General features: G+C 31.2%; 1 protein-coding gene across 1 annotated transcript in view; it reads right to left on the bottom strand.

Moving 5' to 3' along the window:
• Positions 1–27528, bottom strand: part of LOTGIDRAFT_153880 (hypothetical protein) — a gene marked incomplete at both ends in the record, with an annotated part of 35912 nt that extends 8384 nt beyond the window's left edge. The window contains 46 exons of the mRNA XM_009059879.1: positions 17–143; positions 411–1336; positions 1610–1789; positions 2901–3002; positions 3336–3437; positions 3936–4076; positions 4288–4498; positions 4795–4992; positions 5215–5335; positions 5626–5836; positions 6203–6344; positions 7127–7268; positions 7419–7535; positions 7819–8003; positions 8259–8806; positions 9278–10657; positions 11838–11885; positions 12034–12195; positions 12477–12573; positions 12817–12981; positions 13317–13466; positions 13660–13791; positions 13921–14017; positions 14233–14339; positions 14658–14714; positions 15022–15173; positions 15419–15575; positions 15767–15844; positions 16074–16184; positions 16395–16473; positions 16689–16846; positions 16959–17010; positions 18473–18585; positions 19187–19303; positions 19439–19596; positions 20030–20179; positions 20825–20982; positions 21307–21341; positions 21552–21623; positions 22532–22628; positions 23065–23154; positions 23404–23445; positions 23785–24003; positions 24338–24507; positions 25165–25244; positions 27345–27528. Of these exons, the coding sequence (XP_009058127.1) occupies positions 17–143; positions 411–1336; positions 1610–1789; positions 2901–3002; positions 3336–3437; positions 3936–4076; positions 4288–4498; positions 4795–4992; positions 5215–5335; positions 5626–5836; positions 6203–6344; positions 7127–7268; positions 7419–7535; positions 7819–8003; positions 8259–8806; positions 9278–10657; positions 11838–11885; positions 12034–12195; positions 12477–12573; positions 12817–12981; positions 13317–13466; positions 13660–13791; positions 13921–14017; positions 14233–14339; positions 14658–14714; positions 15022–15173; positions 15419–15575; positions 15767–15844; positions 16074–16184; positions 16395–16473; positions 16689–16846; positions 16959–17010; positions 18473–18585; positions 19187–19303; positions 19439–19596; positions 20030–20179; positions 20825–20982; positions 21307–21341; positions 21552–21623; positions 22532–22628; positions 23065–23154; positions 23404–23445; positions 23785–24003; positions 24338–24507; positions 25165–25244; positions 27345–27528 (8320 nt within the window). The remainder of the gene's footprint in view (positions 1–16; positions 144–410; positions 1337–1609; positions 1790–2900; positions 3003–3335; positions 3438–3935; positions 4077–4287; positions 4499–4794; positions 4993–5214; positions 5336–5625; positions 5837–6202; positions 6345–7126; positions 7269–7418; positions 7536–7818; positions 8004–8258; positions 8807–9277; positions 10658–11837; positions 11886–12033; positions 12196–12476; positions 12574–12816; positions 12982–13316; positions 13467–13659; positions 13792–13920; positions 14018–14232; positions 14340–14657; positions 14715–15021; positions 15174–15418; positions 15576–15766; positions 15845–16073; positions 16185–16394; positions 16474–16688; positions 16847–16958; positions 17011–18472; positions 18586–19186; positions 19304–19438; positions 19597–20029; positions 20180–20824; positions 20983–21306; positions 21342–21551; positions 21624–22531; positions 22629–23064; positions 23155–23403; positions 23446–23784; positions 24004–24337; positions 24508–25164; positions 25245–27344) is intronic.
• Between the last annotated feature and the right edge of the window lie 438 nt (positions 27529–27966).

The raw sequence follows: 27966 nt of genomic DNA, 5'->3' as shown, positions 1-27966 counted from the left end.
GACAATGTCTTGTTACCTTCTTGATCTCTAGGTAAACAGATTTCTAATGGTTCTGATGGTGATTCATCTAAATTTTCATCATCATTTAATATAGCAGCATAGTCAATATCTTGTGGATCAACATTCTTAAAGAATCCTTTCAACTGAAATGAAAAATAAAACAGATTTAAATGAGCTATCCTTACATATGGAATTGTTCATGAAGAAAGAATAAACGGTATTGAAAAGGATTTGCAGCATCAAATAATTGATTTTTAATTGAAAAGTTAAATTGTCTCAGTAAAATGACAAGAAAGACATCAAGATATTCATATGAAAACAATCATTCTGAAAATAAAAGCTTCATATATACACATCAATAAACCTCAGCTTTGTAAAGCTCAATGTTCAAATATGAAACAATTAAATACCTTCTGTTTTCTGGTCTTCTTAGATTCCTCTGTACAAGTGACAGCTACCAACACCACACTGTAAGCTTTACCAGGTTTACATTTAGTCAGGGTACAGGTTTGAGCTGATGGTCCAAGATAGCATTGTAATTTACCATTAATCTCTAATTTATAACCTTCTAAGTAACGTCGAAGGTACTTTGGTTTTCCTTCATCATCCTTTCCAATAACAGATAACAATGGAGGTTTCTCCCAGTAGAGGTAACCTTGATTTTTATCAAAGGAGGTCAGGAGTAAACGAGGAGGTTCTATTGGAGCTCGAGTTCTAGCTAGAAGTGGTTTAGACATGACATGAGCAGTTCTTCTATACTGTTCAATACCTGATCCACTTTTCTCTCTTTCCAATGAAGTTTTAATGCTAACAACAGCCTCCACAACTATCTTGTATTGAGCTCCTGGACATAGATCATCAAGTTTAATCCTATCTTCTGTAGGCAAGACACTGACATGATTGGCTATAATCATACCATGTTCACCTTTGTTTCTCTTGACATCAGACCAACGAATAATCTGTCCTAGTAGTTTATTGGAACCATATATTATAGGTGGAGTCCATGTCAAGGTCAATGAAGTCCTTGATGATTCAGTGATCTTCAAATTAGCAGGAGCTTCAGTACCTGCTGTCTTAGCCAAGATACTTGAACTGGGCAACCAGACTGAGTCTTCAGTAGATACCAGGACATCTCTAGGTAGTGTTCTGGATTTCTTTAAAGGATGTTTATCAGGTAGTCTGTCAAAGTATTCATCAGTAACAGCAATAACACGAACATTGTAGTCTTTCTTTTCATGAAGAGTATTAATATCTGTACATTTTGTATCTGGCATTAGGTCTACTGTGACAAAATGTTGATCTTGTTCATCAGCAGCAACACACTCAATACGAATTCCTAGGAAATTCAAAATTATAATCATTAAGTCATTACAATATCAAAATATTTTCACTTCAAAAATAGTGCTCGATACATTATTTGAACAGCGATATAGAAAGATTGAACTACAACCTCAAACATCTTGTTACATGGCCTTACACTGGAAATCTTACGATAATAATTCGGTAAATATGGACTTCTATTTTAAAATGAGAAAATTTGGTCATAAAATTATTTAAGAAACAAGTGTCAGATCAGGTAAGTAATTTGCGTTTGATTAAAAATACCAACCTATAACTTCAGCACCATGTTCCTCTGGCGGATCCCATATAACTTGTAGACTATTACAAGTTGTAGCTTTAACACCTAGATTACGAGGTGGGTTAGGAGGACTGGCTGTTGTCAAGGAGATATGTTTAGATTTGGCTGTTAATATAAATGAATTGAGTCCATCTGATGTCTCTCTATCATCTGAAAATAACAGATTTTAAGTACAGTCAAGTAACCTAATTTCGTGGAAACCTATTATTCGTGGATTTCCGGAAACGATTAATAATTTACATGAGCGACCTTGCGCGACCTCCGCATTAGTTTGTTTTGATAAACATGGGTTTTCTCTACAATATCAGCTAGTAGTATTGAATCCAGTAGTTTCAAGCAATGTAAAATGTACTAATGTATACTTTGACAAATACAAAATGGCAGATTTCACTTATTACCAAACGTCACCATTTTTTGTCGGCCGAATTTCCTTATAATCCCAAGCGGTAATCGGAATTCCAAGTGTCGTCTGCTAGAATGTAGTCCAACGAATAAAGTCACGTGATCAACTAGCGGATTCCGTGTCAGCAGAAAATTTCTATGGAACACAAAGAGGACCATATTCTTATGTTGTTTCAGTGACTTTTAGCAATAAATCACGCTACGTATCTTATTTTGTCAGTCACTATTTTTTTTTTAAATCCTGGTTCTTTGAAGGAATTGTCACTAGTTATAATGAATTGATATTAAAGATAAATACTAAGAGAAGTTAATTATATCACCCAGTATCCATATAATGTGTTTTTCTAGACTTATTTATAGTTCAAACATTGTACACGAAAATAGGCGACGCATTCTGCCGCCGTTGCCGAGTTGGTTGCTCATGAAATATGGGTCAAAGTGAAGAATTCATAAAGAAAATCGAAACAAACCAATTTTAATTATTTTTGTAGAATATCTGAGGAAACATCTAAGACATAAAAAAAAAATTTAGTTTTTTTTAACTTTGATGAAATTCGGTGTTGAATCCTTATATCCACGAAAATAGGTTACACCACTGTATAATAAATTGGATTCTACTACTTGTCAGATATTCACTTAAATCAGAAATTTCTTTCCTTGGACTAATATATATCTAGTAAAGAATTTCACAGTAAAATGAAATAGAGTATAATTCCAAGACCTGTTGCAAAGTCTTCAATGGTATTGTTATTTTTCATTAATCTAATCAAGAGCAAAATACAAGTTTAATGTATAGCTACTTTTAAATTCTATAAAGAAACAGAAGCATCCTAAAGCCTTCAGCCAATCGGTTACTTACATAAAGATTCATCAATATCAGTGTATTTCTCCATCTTCCTAGCTTCTACCACTATTGTATAACAAGTACTGGGTTTTAAATTAGTTATTATTAGATGATCATCTGCAATAAAACACAAGTATTATATTAAAAATCATGACAGCATTCTGTAAAACAAAAACAACTATTTGTGACAAAACTTAAAAAATATCTTCATTGGCCATATTGTAATGTCTGATTTCAAATTGAATCGTTTTTTAACACAACCTTATAAATATATTAACCATTTCCATTTTATTGTAAGGTCTATGATTTGAAATCATTTATGTCATGATAAACTTAAGGAATTCTTATGTATGTCTCCTCTTTCTAAGGGGCAGTATACTTGTTACTCAAACTCTGGTCAATCAACACTAAATCTCATCAGTGGAACTCAGTATAATGAAGTTACTTTACCTGAAGTACTGTCACTGTTAATATCATCTTGTGGTTTACTACCAGGCCACCATGTTACTTGGTAATTCTCAGCTCCAACAAAGTGAGGTTTACTGCCATTTTCTATAACAATCAATATAAGGTTAGGTAAACTATATGATTTAAAACTTGCATATTACTATAGTTATCTGCAGACTGTAACATTCACTGAAAATTTGCCAGCACTGATGTACTTAAATGCATCTGACTTGATTAGAATATATCTATGAAATTACTTGTTATTTGTGTATTTGCTTAACAAGTTGATTGAACTCAACTTCAGCTATCCATAGTTCTATGCAGAAATAAAATCCAACATACAGTTCCTCTGCAATTTGACGAAAGTTAATCATTGATGGTGAGACTGATGTCACCAAAATTTACATGATAATATGTATAAATGACCATTGATATTGGTAATATCTGTATTAGAGAATGAGAATAAAGTTCTGAAAGAGACCAGAACCTAAACTTTCTTAATTTGTTGTAGTTCACTATTTAAAGTTTAAGTTTGTTAAAGTTTAGTTCAGTTGCTAACTCAAATACTGAGATGAACTTATTCCTTTCTAGATATAGAATTACCTTTATTCCATACAATCAAAGCTGAGTGACCTGTGACCTTTTCACATCGCACTTCAGTTGGAGCTTGTACTAGGCCAGTATAATGTATGGATAATTTGGGGCCTGGTTTACATCCTGAATATCTTTCACCCATAAATATATCTACAATAGATGGTAAGTTATCAATGATAAACACACTGATTCAGTTCTGGCATAAAAAAATTCATCTTGACTCTTGGACAAAACTAAATGTGATAAGATAATGACATAGCCTGCAGGATTTCATTTTCAAGGAATCAAGTCCACTGTTATCAAAAGATATGCCAGTTTGGTACTTATTTTGAAGAGTGAGAATTTTATGCCTAGTACCAACCTCGTTTATCATCAGGTATAGTAGAACCACCTAGTCCAGAATCTTTATCACCAGCTAGACTACCATCAGTTTTACCCACTGGATGTTCTGTTAGAGCTATTAGTTGTAGATTAACCTTCTCTCCTAATGACATGTCTTTAATCTTCAAACTATTTACATCAGGGGGAATAACTGCACCATATAATTTATTGTCTTTCAACATTTGATAACCCTACAATCATACAAGTCACAAGTCTTGAAATTTGTTTAGAAAATAGTTATAGAGATGTTTTAAAACAAAGAAATACCACAAAACAAAGAATCAAAATGATATAAATATAAGTATGTCCTAATCATTGTCAATTTTTTATTCCTTATTCTAGTACACTAAGTTTTAAATGGATACTAATGATCTTTTAAAGAGTTTTGGCCATGGACCAGCTGGTAGAACTTAATCTTATTATCCTTTTAAATTATGTTTCGTTTCTGTCTTTCTTTTGAATGAAATGATGATCTAATAAAACTTACTGATATAGAAGCATCACCAAACTGTTGAGGAACTTGCCAAGTTACATCTATACCATCTGGATGTAAACCTTCTAGTCTGAGAGTAGGAGATTTAGGGGCTGCTGGAGCTCGTACAGTCACAATATTAGACATTGGACTATCACTTAAACAATAGACATGCTGTGTTTCTTTATCAACATCTCTCTGACCACAAACAGACTAAAAAAAACATAATTCAAATATATCAATTACTATCGATTTTACCAAATAACTTAGTGGATTAGATATGTTTATGTATTGAATCATAACCTAGATGTGCATCTTGTGTTGTATTAATATTTCCGAATGCCTGACATTGCATATTTCAAGATTACCACATTTGATTTAAGGGACTAAATTTCTGTCTGTGTTACCTATTGAGAATTGTTAAAACAAATTTACCTTAACTGAGACATCATAACATTGTTCTGGAGATAAATCAGTAAGAAAGAATTGATAACCCTGTTTATCACTGATTTTATTAGCTTTAACTTCACCATGCCATATTCCATCAATATATACACTGAAAATAACAAATATCATTTTGATATGAAAACACATACAAATTCGAGACAGAATTTTCTGACATTGCAATTCTCCAGACTGAAATTGATATTTTCAAAATTTATTAAGTTAAAACCAGGCTTTGGTAATTCATAAACATCAACATCTATAGGACCAACACTTACAAAAGTTCTTTAAACACTTAGTCTGTTCTTGATATGTATGATTGAAATATGTAACCACTTCATCTACTGGCTTGGTGCCTGTGATAAAATAGTTGAAGACACTATTTCTATAACCTGTACATACCAATAGGCTGATATCTGTTCAATATTAGAAGAAGTTGATTCTTTAGGTTTATCCCAGGCTATAAGTACACAGCCTTGTTTAAATGATGGTTGTTGTGTGATTGTTGGTGATGGAGGTCGTCTGGGACAAGACAGGTAAATAGTTTTAGAAGGATCACTCTCTTGACTAGCTCTAGATGTTACAGCTATTACATGGACTGATATAGTTTTACCTACATGTAAAAAAATGAAATGAAACTATATTACAAACCACAAAAAATAATTAATACCCAAAAATTATATTGAAAAGATTTGGTATGAATAAACACAGTAATTCTGTTTTCAATTGAAATTTGTTGATTATTCAAATTGGTTTAATCATTGGATTCTGCTCATACTTATCAATTAAAGAAAAGAAACCTTTACAAGGATAACTCAAGGTTGCCTGGCATTATTAAAATTGTTGACTGGAAAAATGATAAGAATACTTGTTGATGACAGAGATCAGAGAAATACATGTATACTTTTCTAAGGTATCAAGATTTTCCAAATTTAGTCGTAGGATCAGCATTTCTATAAATATCTATAAATCATTTTACCTGGTATCATATTATTTATCACCATCTGTCTTACATCACTGTTTCTAACATCACCTAATGGTTTATTATCAACATACAACTGATAACCTTTTATTTTAACACCTGGATGTACAATACTTGGTGGATCCCATTCCATAGTTGCCTACATCAAAGAATTAAAATCGAATCAATCATATACAACTTGTAGGCCTACATCATATATGTAATACCATATTAAAAATCAGTATATTCTGAAAGCAATATTACTTTTTCCGATCATTAAATACTTTTCCTGCAATACCCTCACGAAGTATTGAACCAAATTTGCCTTTTCCATTTTGACATTCTTCAGATATAATATGGAAAGACTTCCAGTAGTAAGCCCGTTATGAAGGCAATAAATGAATGTTTACAGCCTACAGTAAAATTACAAAACGATTTTATATTATTTTTAGTAAAAGTAGGGCTACCGTAAAATTTATTGTAAAAGCAAAAGTAGAATCTACCGGATGTTGTTATAAAAAGTGTGTCACGTGTGCTTAAAATACACATTATCGGGTGAAAATATATTAAATTATCATCTTAATTGGGGAAATAAAATTGGGGTATCCCGCCGGTAGAGAGGTAGACAACATGCAAAAGCGGTAGAAAACCGACAACATCGGTAGATTACACATGTATGTATACAAGCAGTTCTCAAGATGTCAAATCAAGTTATACAACCTTTTGCTAAGATGTCATTAACACATAGGTACTTTTATATCATTAGCATTGCAATAGTGACATCATAAACTCTTAATTTTGGTCGATGCAAGAACCACAGACAAAAAAATTAAAATGGTGCAAATCAATACTCTCATGGTTCCCAATACACTTAAAAAGTTTACAAAACCTCTTTACAATCTCTTTAACTATATTTACTGTTTTATACTGTAATGTTCTTACCTGGTAGAAATCTACACTTTTAACAAGAGTAGTAGGAGGTTTAGGTGGTCCCATGGTAGTATAATATAATACTGATGATGTTGTTTGAATTTCACAAGCTTCATCACCATGTAGATGGGTATAGTTGGCAATAACATAAATCCTACAAAATAACATTTAACAATAGAAACAGAAATTAATGATAACAAATATTTGGAAAAAAAAAATCATTATCCGTCCAACCACATTATTTTGTGCTATTTCTAACCTATGACCTATGTGAACATATGATATTATATATGATAAACAATACCTGTAAGTAAGACTTGGTAATAATCCTTTAATATTACATTTTTCTTCTCCTTGTACATTCCAACAATGTTGAACACCTCGTACTTGTTCTCCTTTTTCTACAAGATTACACTCAAAACTGAAAATACAGACCAACAGCTTTAGATATACTTGAAAATAAACATGGTGAATATGTTTCCCCATGGCTTCACAAATCCAATCAGACTTATTATGACATAACAGAATAATGATAATAAAACATAATATGGTCTGAATGTGTGCTTGGATTGCCACATTATAATATCAAGATCTACAATCATTTTGTATTAATTTACCCATAACAGTTATTACCCTAATGGGTAGTATATTTATAAGTACTCTCAACCCATGATCAATAATAGAATAATAGAATCTACGCCTACCTGATGTCACTATTGATGTCTTTAGAGAATTTATAACCAACAACATTAACACAATATAATATTAATTTATAATTGGGATCAGGACTTTCTGGTAGTTCCCATACAACTCGAACACCTCTTTTACCACGAGATTCTACCATTATAGATGGTGCTGGTAAAATACCATCTCCATCTCCCAATATAAACTGGAAAAAAAAATTAAATTAAGTGATAGAGAACCTCTAAGAACTAACAAAACCTCCAATACTTCAAAGATGTGGAAAAACTCTTCTTATAGCTGCTTTTGCACACAAAATTTGAAAGTTCACAATTATTGAAAATTGTAAACACATCTTGACTAATAATAATTGTTCATGTTGACCATATGAAATGACCTTTTCTAAAAACCGAAACCAACCATAAAGAACTGGATAAAAAGCTACAGAAAGTAAAACATTTACCTCGCCTTCACCAACTGGTAACATATTAGCACTAGAAGAGACTGGTACAGCTAATCTTTTCTGTTCTGTAATTTCTTGATTATTATCACCAAAACGACTATCTTGTACATCCAATTCTACTGTTTGCTGTACTTCCACAATAGCTGTAGTTCTACCAGATTTTCTCTTACCATGTCTTCTCTGATGTTCATTACCCTGTCTTCCTCCATCAGCATAGTCTTCATCATCATCATCATCAACATCCACATAACTTGCTTTACGTGGTGAGAAATGTTTCCTCTTACGTTTCGGTTTGTCTTTTCGTCTTCTATGTTTCTTTTTGGATTTGGAATGTACAGTGTCATGTGTTCTGTTACTGGCAGCATCAAGGATCACAATATTCTGTTCAAGATTATTGTCATCATCTGAAGCTACATCTGAATCTTCAGTCTCAGTTTCAGATTCACTCTCCATAGAATCAATATGGAATGTATTTCCTGGGCGTTTTTTACCTCCCTTTTCATCACTCTTCCCTTGTAAATATTGATCTTCTGTGAATGTACTTTGATCTGAAATCATATGTACACTTTGATGAATACACTTTCTAAGGATGAATTCATATTTCTATTTTAAATTTACAAATAATAAGATAGAAATTCATAAATAATCTTTGACTATAGAAGAAGCACAAGCATGACTGAACATAAACACTCTTTCACAATAGGAAATATGTAAACAAATGATATATAGGATGGATTATCTGGTCTTTACACTTCTAAACACTTCCAAAGATGAAACTAAACTAAAATCAGAGGACACTAAAGGAAACTACATGTAGCAAAACATTGATCATTACCATCATACCGTCTAGCCACAAAAACTTGTTTTTGGTCACCAATAACATCCTTTTAAGTTATCATAATTCTGACCTTTCATCATAACACTTTCCATTCATCATAATAATACAACAAAAGACTTGGTTCCAGAATTGACCAATGAGCTAAAACGATGATTCTAATAAAGACACATGCTTAACATACCTTCTGGTGGCATTTGCTGATAACATTCCAAATAGCGGTCAAGCATACCGCCATATTCTTTAGGTGGCAAAACTTTTCTATCATAGTAATTTAACTGTGGAGGATAAATACCAATTTCATCCTTATATGGGAAATTATCTTTTATTATTTTTTGGGTATGCTCTGGTTTTCTGCCATACAAAGAATCATAATGATATATTTCTGAATCTGTTTGTTCCAAATCATGATGCATTCTCCTTCTTGGTGTGTCATAATCCACTTCTAATTGTCTTTCATACAAATCATGGAAATAGTTGCCTGTTTTACCATGACGACCAGGTCCTCTACTTTGTTCACCAAATTGGCCAGAGTCTTCAGCACGTTCTACTACTCTATAGGATCTATCTGTGGAATCATCAAATTCTGAATCAAAGGAGACCTCTTCAATATCATCTTGATAATAATCAAATGATGTTCTGTTATGAGATGTATGTTTTCTTGGATCATGCTGATGATATCTCCTTTCGTCTTCTGATCGAACATTTCTCATCTTGGCAAACCCTTCTCGTGATCTTTGGGCATATTCTGAAGGATTATGAGAATGTTGTCTTGGTAACTCAAATCTGGTTTCTGAGTAATCAGAGTGGGACTGAGACATCTGTCGTGGCATGTTCAATCCTCGATCAGAACTGTCTGAATAGCCTTGTGAGCTTTGACGCGGTAACTGAAGTCTTCTGTCAGACTGATAACCTTGGGAGTGTTGCCGTGGTAACTGTAATCTAGTTTCAGAGTGATCAGATCTTGATTGTGAGTTTTGTCTTGGCATCAGATGTCTTGTTTCAGTTTCTGATCGACTGAAGGAATTTTGTTTTGGTAATTCAAATTTTGTTTCTGTGTATGAAGGGTTCTTTTGAACTTCTGGTGTAGGTTGTTGTTGTGATGGTTTTACAACTCGAGATAACTGTTGCTTGACATTTACAAATCTTTTTAGTTTATTCAGGGGCAATCTTTTTGATGGCTTTACTTTGACTTCCTCCTCGGGTTCAGGATCTAATTCAGGAATGTTCTTTCCAACTTCAACATGACCATGAAGTTGTACTGTTTTGTGAAAAACGTTCTTTAGTACTCCCCAATTTAGTGGCAGCTTCTTGGGACCCTTCTTGAACACTTGCAAACGTTTTTGAGCTCTAATAAAGTTCATCATAAATTTGGCTACAGCATAAAATGATTTCTGTGATTGTCTAGGGGCAGTGAAATTTCTTTTGAGATCATCTTCTATGAAGAATTCTTGTCGACTTTGATCAATATTATTTGATTTTTTCTCTAGAAATGCTTTGGAGTAGGTATCCATAGAAGCATATGTCTTCATAGATCTTTTTTTCTCTGATAATGGCTCAATACCTAGAATCAAAAAGTTTCCTTGAAAACTGCATCCATATATTAGATGCATATATAGTAGACTTCTGTTATTCATATTTTCATACATTTATACAATGATCAGATTAATCCATACATTCAATGTGTACATGCTCAAAAGTGTTCTGTGTGTTCATGCTTATTTATATATTCATGCTGATTCAATTACACAATGTATCTGTTTCTTTGTAACATTAACCTCTTCTTATACAATAATGTGGTCATGCTGATTCAGATCTTTGATGTGTTCATGCTGATTCAGGTCTTCACTGTGTTCATGCTGATTCAGATCTTTGATGTGTTCAAACTGAATCAAATCTTCAATGTGTTCATGCTGATTCAGATCTTTGATGTGTTAATGCTGATTCAGATTTTCAATGTGTTCAATCTGATTAAGATCTTTGATGTGTTCAAGCCGATTCAGATCTTCAATGTGTTCAAGCTGATTCAGATCTGATCTGGATCTTCACCTGCATATACAATATACTATATATGTATATATGTGTGTGTTTATGGTTTAATAGTTTACATGCAATCATTGCGATGAAATCATCTCCTGAATATGAGATGTGATGTCAGAATGTATATTATGTCATTGTATAAAACATAGATAAAATACAGTTTGTTGTGAATGTAGCAGTGGTTTATATCCAAGCCGTAAATGATTCAACCTAAACAACAATAAACTGTTTACATGCTCATGCTATTTTCCCATATTCCATATTAAAGAGAGAAACTTTCGGCAAATCTCACAAACCTGAACAAGCCAACAACTAAACTGAATATACCTGTATGTGATTTGTATCTTAAATACATATAAATGACAACTAACAAACACAAACAAAAAACCTAAACAATATACATGCTTCCACAACATTTAACATGCAGTTAAAATTAATATTATCACAGGAATCATTTAGAATAAGTTATAAGTTGAAAAATTACAGCCAAAATGCTATTTATCATAATAAAAATCAACAGTTCCAATTTCAACCATCCACAAACTTCTTACAAATGTTAAGTATTGCGATTTAAAAAAATCTAATAAACTGTAGGACTGCCGTAACTGGAAGATAGGTAGAAATGCCATATTGTTCCAAATTCAGCAACTGGTCCAGAAAGATCATCCTAAGAAGGAATATTTGGAAGATTGTATAATTCTTACCTTTTGAGTAATTCATATCAATAACTTCTTCTTTTGTATTCTTCTCATCTAAAAAGAAATGGAGATTCGTTGTTTATTGGTCTAAACAATGTGTATGCAGAATAGCAGATTAAAAATCAAGTTGATGGACCAAAAATACTTGAAACTGTTTTGATAGAACAATGATGGAATAAAGACTTAAAATAAAAAAACTTACCATCCATTTGTGGTAAATAGCCAGAACCTTCATGTATTTCAACATATTCACAATATATCTCTTCATCATTATCTCTCTCATTCTGTGGTGGTAAGGTAATACCACTTGTATCTAGAGGTAGCTGCATTTCAATAACATTAGACATCTTAGTTTCACCAGTACCTACAAATCAACATGTATATCCAAATGTCAATTTTTAGACTTTTTGGTAATAGATCCAATGAGATGGACATATAGATTTGTTTTTTTTACAGCTCTTGAATGATGTCTTTTTTTATGAAAACATTGAAATGGCTCAATGAAAGAGATAACATTTATCTATGACCAACTTATGCTGGTCCTTGAATCAATTAAAATTTCTTTTGAGTAATAATGCTATCTTTCTGAATTAATTTTCCTCTCATAACTCAGTATTAAAATAACAATTATTAGCATAGGCCTACCTGATACTATAGCATCAACAAATATTTTATATGGTATATCATAGGAACAACTACCAATTATAACTTTACATCTATTACTGTTAGGATCTGGTACTAACTACAAAACATAAATTCAACTCTTTAATTAGAATCTAAATTTACAGACATGATGGCCATCACACATAGATAACATACTGGGACATTTTCATTATACCTACAAATTATTCAAACAATATCATGTACAGTGAGGTAAATTTGTGTTTATTCATTTAAGCTGGAGAGGAACCAACCAAGACATCATGCACATCATTTGAGTATATTTAGAACTTAGGTGATCACATGTTAGTAAATTAATAAATACCTTAGGCCCACACTGTTGATCATTAATATATACACTATAACCTTCTATTTGACAATCTGGACTATCTATAGCCATCCACACGATAGATATGGAGTCCTTTTTATCAGGTATTTCTAATGATATTACCGGTCCGCCTTCGTTTGTTTTGATAGGACATCGTAAATTCTGTTTAAGAAACCAGATAAAATGATATCAAGTATTGAGTGAAATAATAAACATCTTAGTTTGTCAAGGATCCTGTCTACTCAATAGTTTTTGACCAAATATTTTGGCTTCTTTTCTGGATTATTTGTTCAATCCAACTAGAAAAAAAGATTTTCTCAGCAAATCAAGATTGCAACTCATGTTCACCATTTTTCTAGCTTTAAAAGCAAAGGACATGACAAAATTCCAATGACAGGATATATCTTATCATAAAATATTAGTTATAGTCAAACAAGACTGGCAAATTTACCTAAATACTACCTTTTAACATACAAAAAATGATAAAATCAACTTACCAAGACATTAGATTTGAGAGGTCTATTATTGGTTTTAGAATAAACCTCCACAAATATCTGATAAAATCTATTTCCTGCAAGACCTGTTATATTCAGACTATTATTGTGGGCAGGAAACAAGGGACAATAACTCACGCCATTTAGCAACACCTGCAATATAACAAAATTAAATCATGCCATATCAGTAACTCATCTAAACTTTTATTGAGTGCCTGCAAACATCAGAAAAAACTGATACCAGTTCAAATTTAGGAACATTTAGAAGTTCCGTCAGAACAGCAGTAATTAAACAGTACTAGCAATTAGTTGTACTTGTAAGAATGTCTATCATTTAATAACTTACACTATATCCTTTAATCAAATGTCTATTGGCTTCTGCTGCTTGTTCCCAAAATAATTCCATTTCACCAGGTCCAGTAAAACATCCTTTAATTTGTGGAGCACAGTTTAACCAATCCCAGTCACTGCTGTTTGACTGAAATAAAAGTAGGAAATAATTAAGAAATAGCAAAATTTTGTATGTCAAATTGATTACTATTCTCAACCTTTCAAATAAAGATTATGTATATTATAATTACTAAGAAATACTCTAGAAATACAATACCTTAGCAGAGTTCTGTATATTTTCATTGACAACTTCTACCTCTACATCTGATTCATTATCATCATCATCATTATCATGTGATTGAACTGTAAAACGACTGGAAGGAAAAGTAATTGAGTTAAAAGGTTTTTAAGGCACAATCTTAACCTAATTCAGCTAATTCAAACTTGAACATACAGATTAGCATCCAAGCATCAAACTTACTGCTGATGATTTTCCAGTTTAATATCCATAAACACACTCAATACTTTTGAAATGTACCAAAGTGTATTCTATTTTTCAACATTATCAAGAAGAAATTGTCATACATACTTTGAAGTAAAGGTGTGGCTAACCATACAACTTTCAGCAACAGATATAGCTCTTATAAAACAATATCCTTTACGGCTTAATATTACACCATTTTTCTTGTCATATTTCTGGAATGAAAACAATATAATTATAACTTCTTTTGAAGTTAAAATAAATTTCGAGATGTCTAATCAGTAAGTTACAGACAAGTGATATCAACCCTACAGAGTCTCATAAGCTACAACCCTTTGTATATAACACACCAAGGACAATAACTCGAACGAAGCTGGGTTGTGAACTATCAGTAGTATAATATATATCTGATATCAAGGACAATAACTCTAGGTTGACTTACCTTAGTTTTAGATGAAGCTAGACTAGGTGGTGAACTATCAGTAGTATAATATATATCTGATATCACGGACAATAACTCTAGGTTGACTTACTTTAGTTTTAGATGAAGCTAGACTGGGTGGTGAACTATCAGTAGTATAATATATATCCTATATCACGGACAATAACTCTAGGTTGACTTACCTTAGTTTTAGATGAAGCTAGACTGGGTGGTGAGCTATCAGTAGTATAATATATATCTGATATCACGGACAATAACTCTAGGTTGACTTACCTTAGTTTTAGATGAAGCTAGACTGGGTGGTGAACTATCAGTAGTGTAATATATATCTGATATCACGGACAATAACTCTAGGTTGACTTACCTTAGTTTTAGATGAAGCTAGACTGGGTGGTGAACTATCAGTAGTGTAATATATATCTGATATCACGGACAATAACTCTAGGTTGACTTACCTTAGTTTTAGATGAAGCTAGACTGGGTGGTGAACTATCAGTAGTGTAATATATATCTGATTCTGGGGTATCACAGTATAGCTCTACACAGTGATTCTTATCAACTATTCCACCATTTCCCTCCACTATCATTGGCTGACTTGATCTGTTAGCTAAACACAATTCAATATCATATAAGAGTATAAATAATATAAAAGAGCAAAAATTTTATGGAGTGCATATACAATACTGCATCTTAGTTGGCACAAACAGATAATGCCATGCAGTGTACAAGGACAACATTTATAGTAGCCTACATCTGCGACAATTCCTCAACTCTTATATAATATTCAGGCATTTGCATTTATACACATAACAAAAAATATGCAAAAGAATATTTGAAAATCCTGGTACTTACCATGACTTTTGATGTAAATATTACAAGAATAACCAGGAGCTCCTTGTGAAGCAACAGTATAAACACCTTCATCATCAAATGTGTAGAGAAAACTATTATTACGTAATAATTTACCACTGTTAAAGGATTTTATTCCTTCAATTACATTTAATGGTTGCTGAAATTGACAAACAATTCTATTTTTATAAGGAATTGTCTTCATTTCTGATTGAAGGAATCAATCTCTATTTTGATCTTGAGTTATATACCAATTGATTCTTCATCCATTATGGAATATGAGCAGATAGATAAGACATGAGAACCATCAATACAAATCAACATGATATATCAAATCTAAGAAATACTTACATCTGAATTGGGTGAATTAACATGTATTATATTATGTTCTTCATTTGTTCCTTTCCAATTCCATAAAACAGAATGACCCTAAAATAGTTTTATTATAAACTGGTCAAAAATAATTATACAAAATACAGAAACATATCATATTATGGCAATGAAAGTACATGTAATGTATATATACCTTGGAGACAGTGCTTCAAGAATGACATGTGTTCATATCGAGTCCCTGCCATCATTGGCATCACACAAAGCTTTCTCCTTGGGCAATAGAAGGATAAAGTGCAGCCTGTAATAAGGGTAGAGGTATCTTTACCTTGCTAAGATAAACTTTGGTAGGATGGAAACCATGTTTATCTACTCTTACAACAGCATTATCATTTCTTTCATCACAAATAACACTACTTGATATTTTCTCTTCTTTACTCTAAAATATAACATGATATATAGCATTATCATTTCTTTCATCACAAATAACACTACTTGATATTTTCTCTTCTTTACTCTAAAATATAACATGATATATAGCATTATCATTTCTTTCAATACATTATATATAATGATTTACCTGAGCTGCTCAAAGGAAGTATCATAATATTATGGAAATTAGAGATCTAAATAGATAAACAATACTTACTGCTAATTTACCATAATGAAATGATAAACTATTATAATGGCTGATACCACAAGTTGTAACAGCTAAACCATGACATCGCCTACAAAATACAACAATTTGAACAGCTAAAATACATCATGATGACATTTGGATGTTTTGAGATTAGAAAATGAGCTTTAATGTATATAATAACAACATTCAATTTGGTTTCTTTGCCACAAAGGCTACAATACAAGTGATCTGACCTTCTGACATCATCACTTAAGACAATATATTTGCCAGGTTTCCGATTAAAATTATTGAGTAAAATATTACCTAGGAGAAAATAAGGAACCATGAAGAGATTCATTCGACTTAACATCAAGTATAGCATGTTTTTGAGGCTGTCGGAACACCCAGCAAACTATATCATTTAGTTGTATAGTAATAGGGTCTGGTATTAATTCTTTTACATTGACTTTAACTTCATGTACCTGAAAAAAACAATGCAAATTAGATGTAATTAAAATAGTTGGGCATAGTTAATTAGTTTGAAGGCATATAAGGGTGGTAGAAGTATTAAGTTACTAACTGTTGGATACTTACTTGTGGTTGTGAAGAAACTACAACTGCTCCAAATAATTTGGGTAAATTAGCACTGAAATAGAGAATAACACATTTTATCATACATGTGTACAGGTCAGGAAAAAAAATCTGGAGATTTGCCTTGAAAAATCTGGAGATTGGGTGAAAAGTCGGGAGATTTTTCCAAAGCGTGTAAATTCGTGATTTGAAACTCCAAATTGATTGTTTTTTTTCTTCTTTTTTTTTCAAATAAGCTTTAAGCCTTGTAAATTAATTAAACTGATCATAGGCCTACATGACACAGTTAAAATTAACAATCTATAATTATGGATAATTCTAGAAATAATGCCTGATATTTTAAATTTAGGGGCCCGAAAAAAATTTGATATTATCATTCTTCAGTATTGATTGAATCAAAAATAATGTCAAGGTGAAATGTTTGAAAACAAGAAATCAAGCATGATCCCAGCCTTCTAAATTAAATGGTACCGGTAGGCCTACATGTAATACCATATTAAAAATCAGTATGTTCTGAAAGCAATATTTAGTAAATAATATGTACTGGCAATGTTACTTTTTCCAAAAGTGTAATTCATAACATCTTAAATATCTCAAGTGCGATCATTAAATACTTTTCCTGCAACACTCTCACGAAGTATTGAACTGAATTTTCCGCTTCCATTTTGACGTTCTTCAGAATGGAAAGACTTGTAATAAGTAAGCCTGTTATGCAGGCAATATAATGAATGTTTACAGGCTACAGTAAAATTACAAAACAATTTTATGAAACGAAGTTTGAGTTTACATAAGAATTAGACATCCAGTCGCGTATGATAATCTACCGATAATGAAAATTAATTCTGAAACGATGTCTATGTTATATTGGCCTATTATAGACCTCGCAGATTGACACTGACGGTATAAAATACTGAGAAGACTTCAAGATTTCGTTTTTTATTAAAAGTAGGGCTACCGTAAAATTTATTATAAAAGCGAAAGTAGAATCTACCGGATGTTGTTATAAAAAGTGTCATGTGGGCTTAAAATACACATTATCGGGTGAAAATAGATCAAATTACAATCTTAATTTGGGGATTAATTAATCAGGCAATGATAATATTATTACGTGATGAGATTAACGCGTGTTACCGGCAATTAAGATGCAAGTGATGATAGATATTTAGGGTAGAGAGTTTGAACATTGAAAACGGCAGGTCCTGTGAAAATTGGATCAGGAAAAAAACAAAAATCGGTAGAATTGGGTATCCCGCCAGTAGAGAGGTAGACAACATCCAAAAGCGGTAGAAACCCGACAACATCGGTAGATTACACATGTATGATTTTATGGTAACTTATGTTTCATGTTACAAAGTAGGTTAAATGCTAATTGTATTCATTTGCTACTCTTTTAACGACTGTTCTAACATCTCCAGATTTTGAAAAAAAAATCAAATGTTATTGTCCACAAAAAATGTGAAATCATATAATTGAGAAACATGGAGGTATAAAAATGAAAGATTATTTGATAAACCAACCTAATAAAATAATATACACCAGGCATGATAAACTGATGAACATAAGCTGATGGTGAATCTCTTGTCAATCCACTAGAAAATCCTTTTTCAACATAACTCCCTTGATGAGTCACCTAAAACAACACATAAAGGGATTGTGATTTATTGGAAAACAACCAATATTTTTATATCATTATCATATATCACCTAGGATTACTTTAACTGAAACAAATATATTCAGAAAATGATCCAAAGGCCATTCAGAAATAAAACCTGTAACATTTACTAGCATGTGGAATTTTTGTCTATGGTAATATATTTGAAAATGAAATGAAATGAATTGAGTTTTACATCCTACTTTTCTGCACCATGTGGGCTAATGAAAATGGGCAATGCCATGCAAGATGCAATGAGTGAAATTTTGCCAGGACAGCGGCATTAGCCTGCTCTTTTTCGATTTCCAACTTTAACATGCACAGCCTGTAGCACACGGGGCCTCGGTTTATTGTCCCATCCGAACGACTAGACGCTTTTTCCATGTCAGCCCCTCTTAACTGCATCACTGACAATGGGAACCAGGTTGAAAAATCCGAAGGCATTATCTCGACCTATGCCGGTATTGAACCCTGGACCTTCAGGTTAGCGAGCAAGCGTCTAACTCACTGAGCCACCGCGGCTCCGGAAATATATTTGAGGATTAGCCATTGTTTGGAAATGAAAATTCCAAACATTTACCTGTATAATATTATGCTGTTTTTTACAACCTTGCCACACCCACCAGACTCTATCATTAGGTCTTATTGTCACAACTTTGGGTTCAAAACCATCATCTGTTAAATGTACGGTGTTATTCTGAAAAATAATAAATCAAATCAAGATATGTGAAAATCGTAGCCAACAAAATAATAATAAAAAAAAATTGACAAAAGCATATGCCTTGTACACATAAACCAACCAACCTTCTTACTAATATTTTCACATACATACCTTGGATCCAGGATTAACAATGACAGAACAGGTATTAATATTTTCATCTGTTTCTGCTATTCTATAATGATAAACTCCAATTGTTGTAAATTGACACGTAGCTAAACCAGACATAGTTATTAAGCTAGCTGATTCTTCATCTAACATATGATATAAATCTACAATAGAAAATAATAAATATTTGATTTTCAGTTATTGATAGCATTATATTATATCACAATTTAATAAAAGTTAATAATACCATATTCTGACATTGAAATAATAATATTTCGAATTATCCCAATTTACAATGCTAATGATACCTTCTGATATTGAAATAGTGATAAATTTTTTTTTTCATAATTGGAGAGTATCCTTCCATCTTGTGGCAGTGGAATAACTCAGTCGGTTGCTAGTCGGATTGTCATCTCCAAGACGATTAAGTGCCATGGGTTTTAATCTTCAGTTCGGGAAGAAAACTTTGAATGCCAGTGCTATTGCTTCAAAAGGTTACCCTGGTGTTGTCTTTCTTTCCCTATCACCTACCAGCAGACATCAATTACCTATTATATTATTATCATTATCTAGTATTCAACTAATAAACAAAACTACCTTCTGATATGGGTTCACTAGTTCTATTATTAGTGGCTGGATTTAAACATTTATCATCTTCTATTATAAGTAAATTATCAATAAAATTAGTGACTGTTTCACCATCCCACTTCCACCATATTCTATCTCCTGTACTGATATAACTTAATTCTAAAAAGATGATAAGGGCAATGTAACTCTCCTGTTTAGGTGGATGAGTGAAAGAGAGTTGCACGGTGCAAAGTTGAGACACAGAGGCTAAATAACTAAATTCACACAGGCAGGCTATTGTTTTCCTTGCTTGTGGGTGAAGCAGCCCAAGTTTGTTTAGACATAGAGGCCACTTAAGACATATTCTTTGATATTGCATTTATTAACACCTTATTTCAAGTTTACATTTAATCACGATTCCATTCACACAATTTGATTGGATAACAGCGGTCACATGCATTTGGTTTGCATCTGTGTAAACAGAATGTAAATATAAGCTCTGCCCCTAACAGACTACTTTTATCATTGACTTTCATGGACATGGCTGCTACACTGTGTCTACGCGCATTTATACAGGGTTTTTTCTGTTTAAACATTGATAAACTGAAAAAATGTTCAGGTCATTTCTTAACTAGATTTATACACTGATTTATTGATGGTACTATAAGAATATTGTGTGAATATTTTCAATAAATTCTGTTTATCATGCTGAAAGTATTTGTCAAAAATGCCATGAAACTATGGGACAACTGCCATATACTCCGCAAATTGGATAGATAATTTCATAATCTGAAAAGACTTTGTTGAAGAAAATATTGTACTTACCAGCACTAAAACCATCCCTTGTTAATTGAATAACATGTTCTTTTTGTTTAGGTTTAACAATAACAGATCCAATATATTCTGCCGCTTCATCAAAATTCTGATCCGAAAAATAAAATACTCCAGTTTTATGAAATTGATGAGATAATAAACCTTGTTTGCTAAAAATAAAAGATCAGATTGATACAACATAAGGAAATGAGAAGTTAGTAATACAATTAAAACCACTGTGGATTGAACAAAATAGAAATGTCAATAACAGTTTCACTTTTGGTGTTTAAAATAATTTGAAATAAAAAAAATTCAAATGTCATCTGCCATGCATATGATCTGACTCCTTAGTAAAGCCGTGAAAAGATCAAGAGAAACTTAAAGCTTTTTTAGTATTTCACACAATATCTTAATTCAAGGCCACAAAGACAAGTAAAAAAATTGTTACAGCACATCAATCAAATCTACAGTAGATAAAAACATGAACTAATTACCTTGGAGCTGACCATCTAAACCCATCTTTAGTTGGCTGAAAAACACATTTATGTCATGTCAATTATTATTTCTGTTAATCATATTATCAATACCCAAAATTTCAGAGGTAAAATTAAATTTTAAAATTATATTCTAACATCATACATATGAATTGTCTGCAAATGTAGAATTTCAATTACTTGGTGCAGTGTCCTATTGCTTCTCAGTCCCTACCCTAAATTAAAATAAATTCACTGTAACTTACGATATAAGGTTCATCATCACTGTATCCTAGTGGTGGGGCTTCAATTTCATATACACTGTGGGATTTCTTACACTAAAATGACATAATTCATAGAAATTATCAAGTTAAATTAATTAAATACAAACGCGATTAAAAATGTAAATTAAGTAGGAAATGTAAATTAAGAAGGAAACGTAAATTAAGAAGGAAATGTAAATTAAGTCTGAAATGTAAATTAAGTCGGAAATGTAAATTAAGTCGGAAATGTAAATAAAGTAGGAAAAGTAAATTAAGTAGGAAATGTAAATTAAGTCAGAAATGTAAATTAAGTCGGAAATGTAAATTAAATCGGAAATGTAAATAAAGTAGGAAAAGTAAATTAAGTAGGAAAAGTTAATTAAGAAGGAAATGTAAATTAAGTCGGAAATGTAAATTAAGTCGGAAATGTAAATTAAGAAGGAAATGTAAATAAAGAAGGAAATGTAAATTAAGTCGGAAATGTAAATTAAGTCGGAAATGTAAATTAAGTCAGAAATGTAAATTAAGTCGGAAATGTAAATAAAGTAGGAAAAGTAAATTAAGTAGGAAAAGTTAATTAAGAAGGAAATGTAAATTAAGTCGGAAATGTAAATTAAGTCAATCAGAAATGTAAATTAAGTCAATCAGAAATGTAAATTAAGTCGGAAATGTAAATTAAGACAGAAATGTAAATTAAGACAGAAATGTAAATTAAGTAGGAAATGTTAATTAAGAAGGAAATGTAAATTAAGACAGAAATGTAAATTAAGACAGAAATGTAAATTAAGTCGGAAATGTAAATTAAGAAGGAAATGTAAATTAAGACAGAAATGTAAATTAAGACAGAAATGTAAATTAAGTAGGAAATGTTAATTAAGGCAAATATAAATTGTGTGGGAAATAACAAATCAAGTAAGAAAACGTATATCACATCAAAATAACATTTATATGATCACAATATTTTGGTTTATGTAAATACCAACCTTATTTTTATCCCAATGAAACCAAACTCTATCTCCTTCTTCTATTAATAATATCATAGGTTGAAATGAACTGTCCAATACCTCTAATTTGTATTCTCTACAAAAAAACACAAAGTACAAACTGAACTAATGGCCAATTTACATGGTATATTTTGAAATGTTACTATAATTATCTAAAAACAAAAATAAACTGAATGTAATGGTGAAAAAATCATGAAAACAGATTGTTTTTATGAAAGTTAACTCACAGAAGATCATTAGGATCATTCCCTCTTTTGACATTAAAGTAAAAACCAAGTACGGTATGAATTTAATAAATCAGTGTTCAAATGGAGAAAGTAAACTAACACAACTCTTATTTATTTTGAACTAGCATTTTAAACTTTTAAAAAATTTGTTTGCACTATAAGCATAATTTTTTTATTCTTATATCTTACTATGATATAAATATGTCAAAATGTATGCTGTAAATTGGACAAAACGGTCACTATAATGCTTTACTAAACTTATCTTTTAAATTACAATATAATTACCTGCATGTATCATGTACTTGTACAACACAAAGATGTGTTTTTCCTACTTCTTGTCCACTTTCAGATAAAAAATAATAAATACCAGATCGTCTAAAATGAGAAATCATTCAGATGCATAAAACTTCATCAAATAATGATTAGAAAGTTGATTAGAACTAAGGTAAGAAAAATAACATAATAGAGCCAATGGAAAGAATTAAAAAAAGGCAATATTAAAAAGTATCAACAATTGGGTACTGAACTAATCCTTCTGAAAGTCATTAGATAATACCTGTGAACCAGCATCATACTGAAGCTATTTTTATTGACTTTTTTTGTATAGATATAAAATGAACTTACTGAAATGTATGTTTGTAGGCACCAGTTACTGTGGCAACCATACTGTAATATCAAACAAAAGGACAGATAAAAACTAAAAGACATTTCATGAATTTGAATTTAAAAATTGGAGTACTTTAGTTCATTGTTATGAACCTCAAAACATGTTGTTTTGACTGCATGCAACAGCTTTAACTGATCTATATTGCATTGCATATTGAATAGGTGATATCTTGAGTTTATGGTCTATGACATCACTGAGACTTGTTTTAGAAGTACAAATACACTTTGATTCACTTTTCTGCAGCATTTGGCCTACCATAGTTCTAGCAGAGCAAAGTTACAATTCTACATTTGACACACCAATAGGCTACCAGTGTGAAATGTTGTATGACCTATTACCTAGGAGTAACAGATTGTTTCTGGAAACATCCTCTATCCATGATGTAGGTGATCTCTTGTATGGTATGTGGTACCGAACAGTTCTTCCACCACCATTTTACTGAATGTCCTATATCTATATTAATAATCTCTGGTTGGAATCCATTATCTGTTACTCTAGCATCATAGTCTGATCTTTTCTTGACAATAACATTGAGAGGAGTACATCTCATTCCAGATCTAATTTGCAAATAAAAACTTATCTTTAAAAGAACAACAACCTGTTTGATCTTATCTGCTATGAAAAACAAATATACAAGTATGGTCATTGGGTAGCTCCTTCATTAATATATGACCTTTCATCGGATTCATCAGAAATAAGCCTGATTTCTATCAATCTCTGCAAAAGTCTGCAATTGAACTAATTAGTTTTGGACTAATTACTTACTATTTCCCTCTAGATTATCTACTATTTTCAAAGGAAAACTTTTCATTCTGGAGAAGCATAATTATATAGCAAATGATATTTCAATTCATATTATAATCTCAATTGATTGATTTGAAAATAACTTACAGAGCAAATTTATATTCTCCCTCCAGATTAAACTGTTGTCTAAACAGGCCATCACAGTCCTCAGGATTAGACTGGTATCCACCAATAACAGGTCGTAATTTCTCACCATCATGTACAACTTGTAATAAACTTAATTTAGAAGATTTATCTTCCCATAAAAATTGTATGCTCTGAAAAATATACCATGGTACCAGCATTTAAATTTTTCATCCTGAAATCAGTTACTGAGTGAAACTAAGGGGTCAATTTTATGAAAATTCAAGATGGGTTTAATTTTTGGTCATGGCCCTAAAATCCTATTACCATTAGTGGTAAAGTATGAAGGTTTTAAGACTCAAGTCTTCAACTATATTCATAGAAATAATCTCCTCTTCAATTGATAATTTTGGTTAAATCCTGAACAATAACTCTTATATTGTTCATAAATCAAACGGCACAGTCAAACTTATTGACGATGTCACTAACATTCAATTGTAGAAGAGTCAAGATTATTTTTACAAGCCATTGTGATAATATAAAAAAAACTTGGTAAGAAAAAAACAATATAATCGATATCATCATATTATAGAACAAAGTTTTTTATTTGCCCTGATGTTACTTTTTTTGTCGTATAATATGATTGGATTGAAATACTTATCCAATATGATTTGTTTGAATAGAATAACAAACAGTTAATTCTATGTAACTATATATAAATAAACAGACTATTCAACATAGGAATAGATTTATATACTTATCAAAAGTAAACAAGAGAACTAATAATGATAGAGCTAGCCAAATAAATAATTTAATATAGTGATAAATATTGATATTATATAGCTACTTACTTGACCTTCTCTGACCTCTATTTGATTTTCGGAGAATCCAGATTGTGCTACATGTATCACTATACCATCAAAACTACCGTCTGTAACAGATGATAATTTGTTTTTAAATAATAAGTCATCTTATTATTTGTTAAAAACATCTGTAACATATTTCAACAAGTGGTTGCTTGGCAAGATACAACCACTTTTATTTTTAACACATGTTTGGTATATCAAGGGCTGTAATTCAGAAATTATTTCATATTCTTTAAGATTTTAACTTGTCCAACATCTTGTAAACAAACACACCAAATTTGGTAAAAATCTAACACAAATGTGACAAGTTGTTATTGTGGACGTATAGATGAACAGATGAGGATGACAGCAATAAACTTCCACATTAAAATTTGGTAAAGTGAAAAATTATGTGACTATTTGGCCTCAAAGTTGTATGTGTTTTGCAATTTTTCTAGTGACTTAACCTTTATTGAATTTTTGTGTTTATCAAGTTGTAACCAATTTTTTGTCATTTGTAAGAGATATATATATATATAGCATTTTATCCTCAGGTTCTAATCATTGCAGATAACCAGAGTCCAAAACTTCATCAAAATCAGTTGAAAACTATAAAAATCTTTTATGCTTAAGGTCTTGTGAAGTTAATGATGGATATTGATGTCAACAATATAATTTTCCAATTACAATGTGGACGTATATAAACAAAGAAAAATAAGTCATAAGTCTATTCTGTATTTCCTTCACAGATTTGGAAAATATAAACAATGTTATGCATCAGGGAATAGGCACTTATCCATCCTAATCCAAAAATCAATGTCTAATTGACCTAGCAATAGAAATATCAATAAATCCCAGTTTAAACCTTTATACAGAACCTTACCTTTCATTTTATACGAACAGATTATCCTAATCCCTACCAGATTGAAGAATATGATATACAGTATGTTATAAAAGGACTCTAATCCAACCTAATCCTTTACACAGTATATTTTAAATGACCTGGTCTATATGAGGTATATTAAGTAATGTATATGGACAGATGTGTGGAATTAAAATAAAACATTAAGGGATAATCTAATTAAATAATTAGTACATTGTTTATAAAGATAAAGTAATTAGGCCACTGAGCATTCCAGTTAATGTTTCTAACATATGTTAACCAACTATTTCTTCAAAACTGTTATCACTTATTTTCTAAATAAGACTAGTGCAAATTAATTTGTTGTTTTACAGAGGCAAGAGGGAAAAAAGAATAAAAGGAAACTTTAGTGTGAAGGTCCCTAGAGAAATTCTTATATTATGAAAGCCACGATTGACCTTCGACTTTCTCACAATTGATTTAATCAAATACCATATATTTCATTAAGAAAGGGAGTTTCTAATAATGAATTTTTTTTTCATTGGTAATAAAAGTTGCTTTTTTTCTAGCAGAGCTGATTTTGATATTTGTTCTTTCAGTTTTATGAAAGATATCACTAGATATAGTCAGCATGTTTGGGATAAACAATAGACTAACCTAGATATTCAGGATGAAGTTAATTATACTTATCACACATCATTCATTAATATTTCATTACTAATCTCTCATTTTATTGATTTTTTACCCTAAGAAATGAAATGATCACCCCAGTCGAAATCTGACACATCACTGATTATTTACATATATAGATGATAAACAACATGTTTTTAATGAAATGAAACAAAAAATATATGCTAGTACCGTACGATAAGGAAACAAAAAAGAATATAATAAATCTTTTTTATTTTGACCATCTGCTTATCTACTATATTTACAAATTTTTTCCCGATAAGCTGTAAACTAAGTTCAAACCAATATACTTCTAATACATTTTGTCCATTGTAAAGAAAATCTTTTGGCCACTACGCATATTAACTTATAGATAATAACTAGTATAGTACCAAAATATTGGAATATTGGACTGAAATAGGTATTATTTACAAGAAACTATCCATTTTGTAAGATGAGATTGTAAAAACTGATATATTTTGATTTGATTACTATCTTTTACAGATCTTTCATAGAAACATAGTCAATTTTGAACTACCGGTATCTTAAATATCCCTCCTGCCTGATTATAAATACCAATTTTCAATAGAATCAAAAGGATGAAAACTGAAGCTTCTTTCAGAAAAACCCTGATCGTTCACAGTAGGTAACTCACCTATATCTCTTCCTTTTTCTTCATTAAATGAAGAGTCTCTTGACTTTTGTGGGGTAGGTGTTTTCCTAGCTTTAGATGCCATATTAGAAGGTGTTGTGTTTCTGCTGCGTAATTGTTGTGAACCAGGATTTTGGGGGTTTTCTACAATTATATTACCAGTCTCTGTCGAGGCTCCATTTCCCATTATACACAAAACTACAAATAAAATATTATCATCATTACATAGTATTACTCTTATTTTTTGCCAAATTGTAAAACCTTTTTAAAAGAGTGTTTGTTTACATTCAACATGATAATTCAAAGTCAATATAAGACTATGATTGATATGTACCAGTATATTACTATGCAGCTAAAATTCAATTCACTTTAAAAATAATCAGTAAAACTTTATTAAGGCTACTGATCAAAGTAAAAAGACTTTAAGTTTAGCTGAAAATAATTATATACAAGTATCTCATGTTCTAAAAACAGCAAGAAATCAAACTTTCACACTCTCTTTTAGAAACAAAATGGTTTGTCTAAAGTGGAAAGAACTATTACATACTGAAATAATTCTGAATCTATATGATTTTTATACATAATATCGTCTTTTAATTAAAAGGTAATTTGATAGTATAGTAAG

Source organism: Lottia gigantea (assembly GCF_000327385.1).
Source record: "Lottia gigantea unplaced genomic scaffold LOTGIsca_4, whole genome shotgun sequence".
NCBI classification, from domain to species: domain Eukaryota; kingdom Metazoa; phylum Mollusca; class Gastropoda; family Lottiidae; genus Lottia; species Lottia gigantea.
Note: the sequence above shows the minus strand (reverse complement) of the source record. Positions and strands in the feature narration are given on the sequence as shown.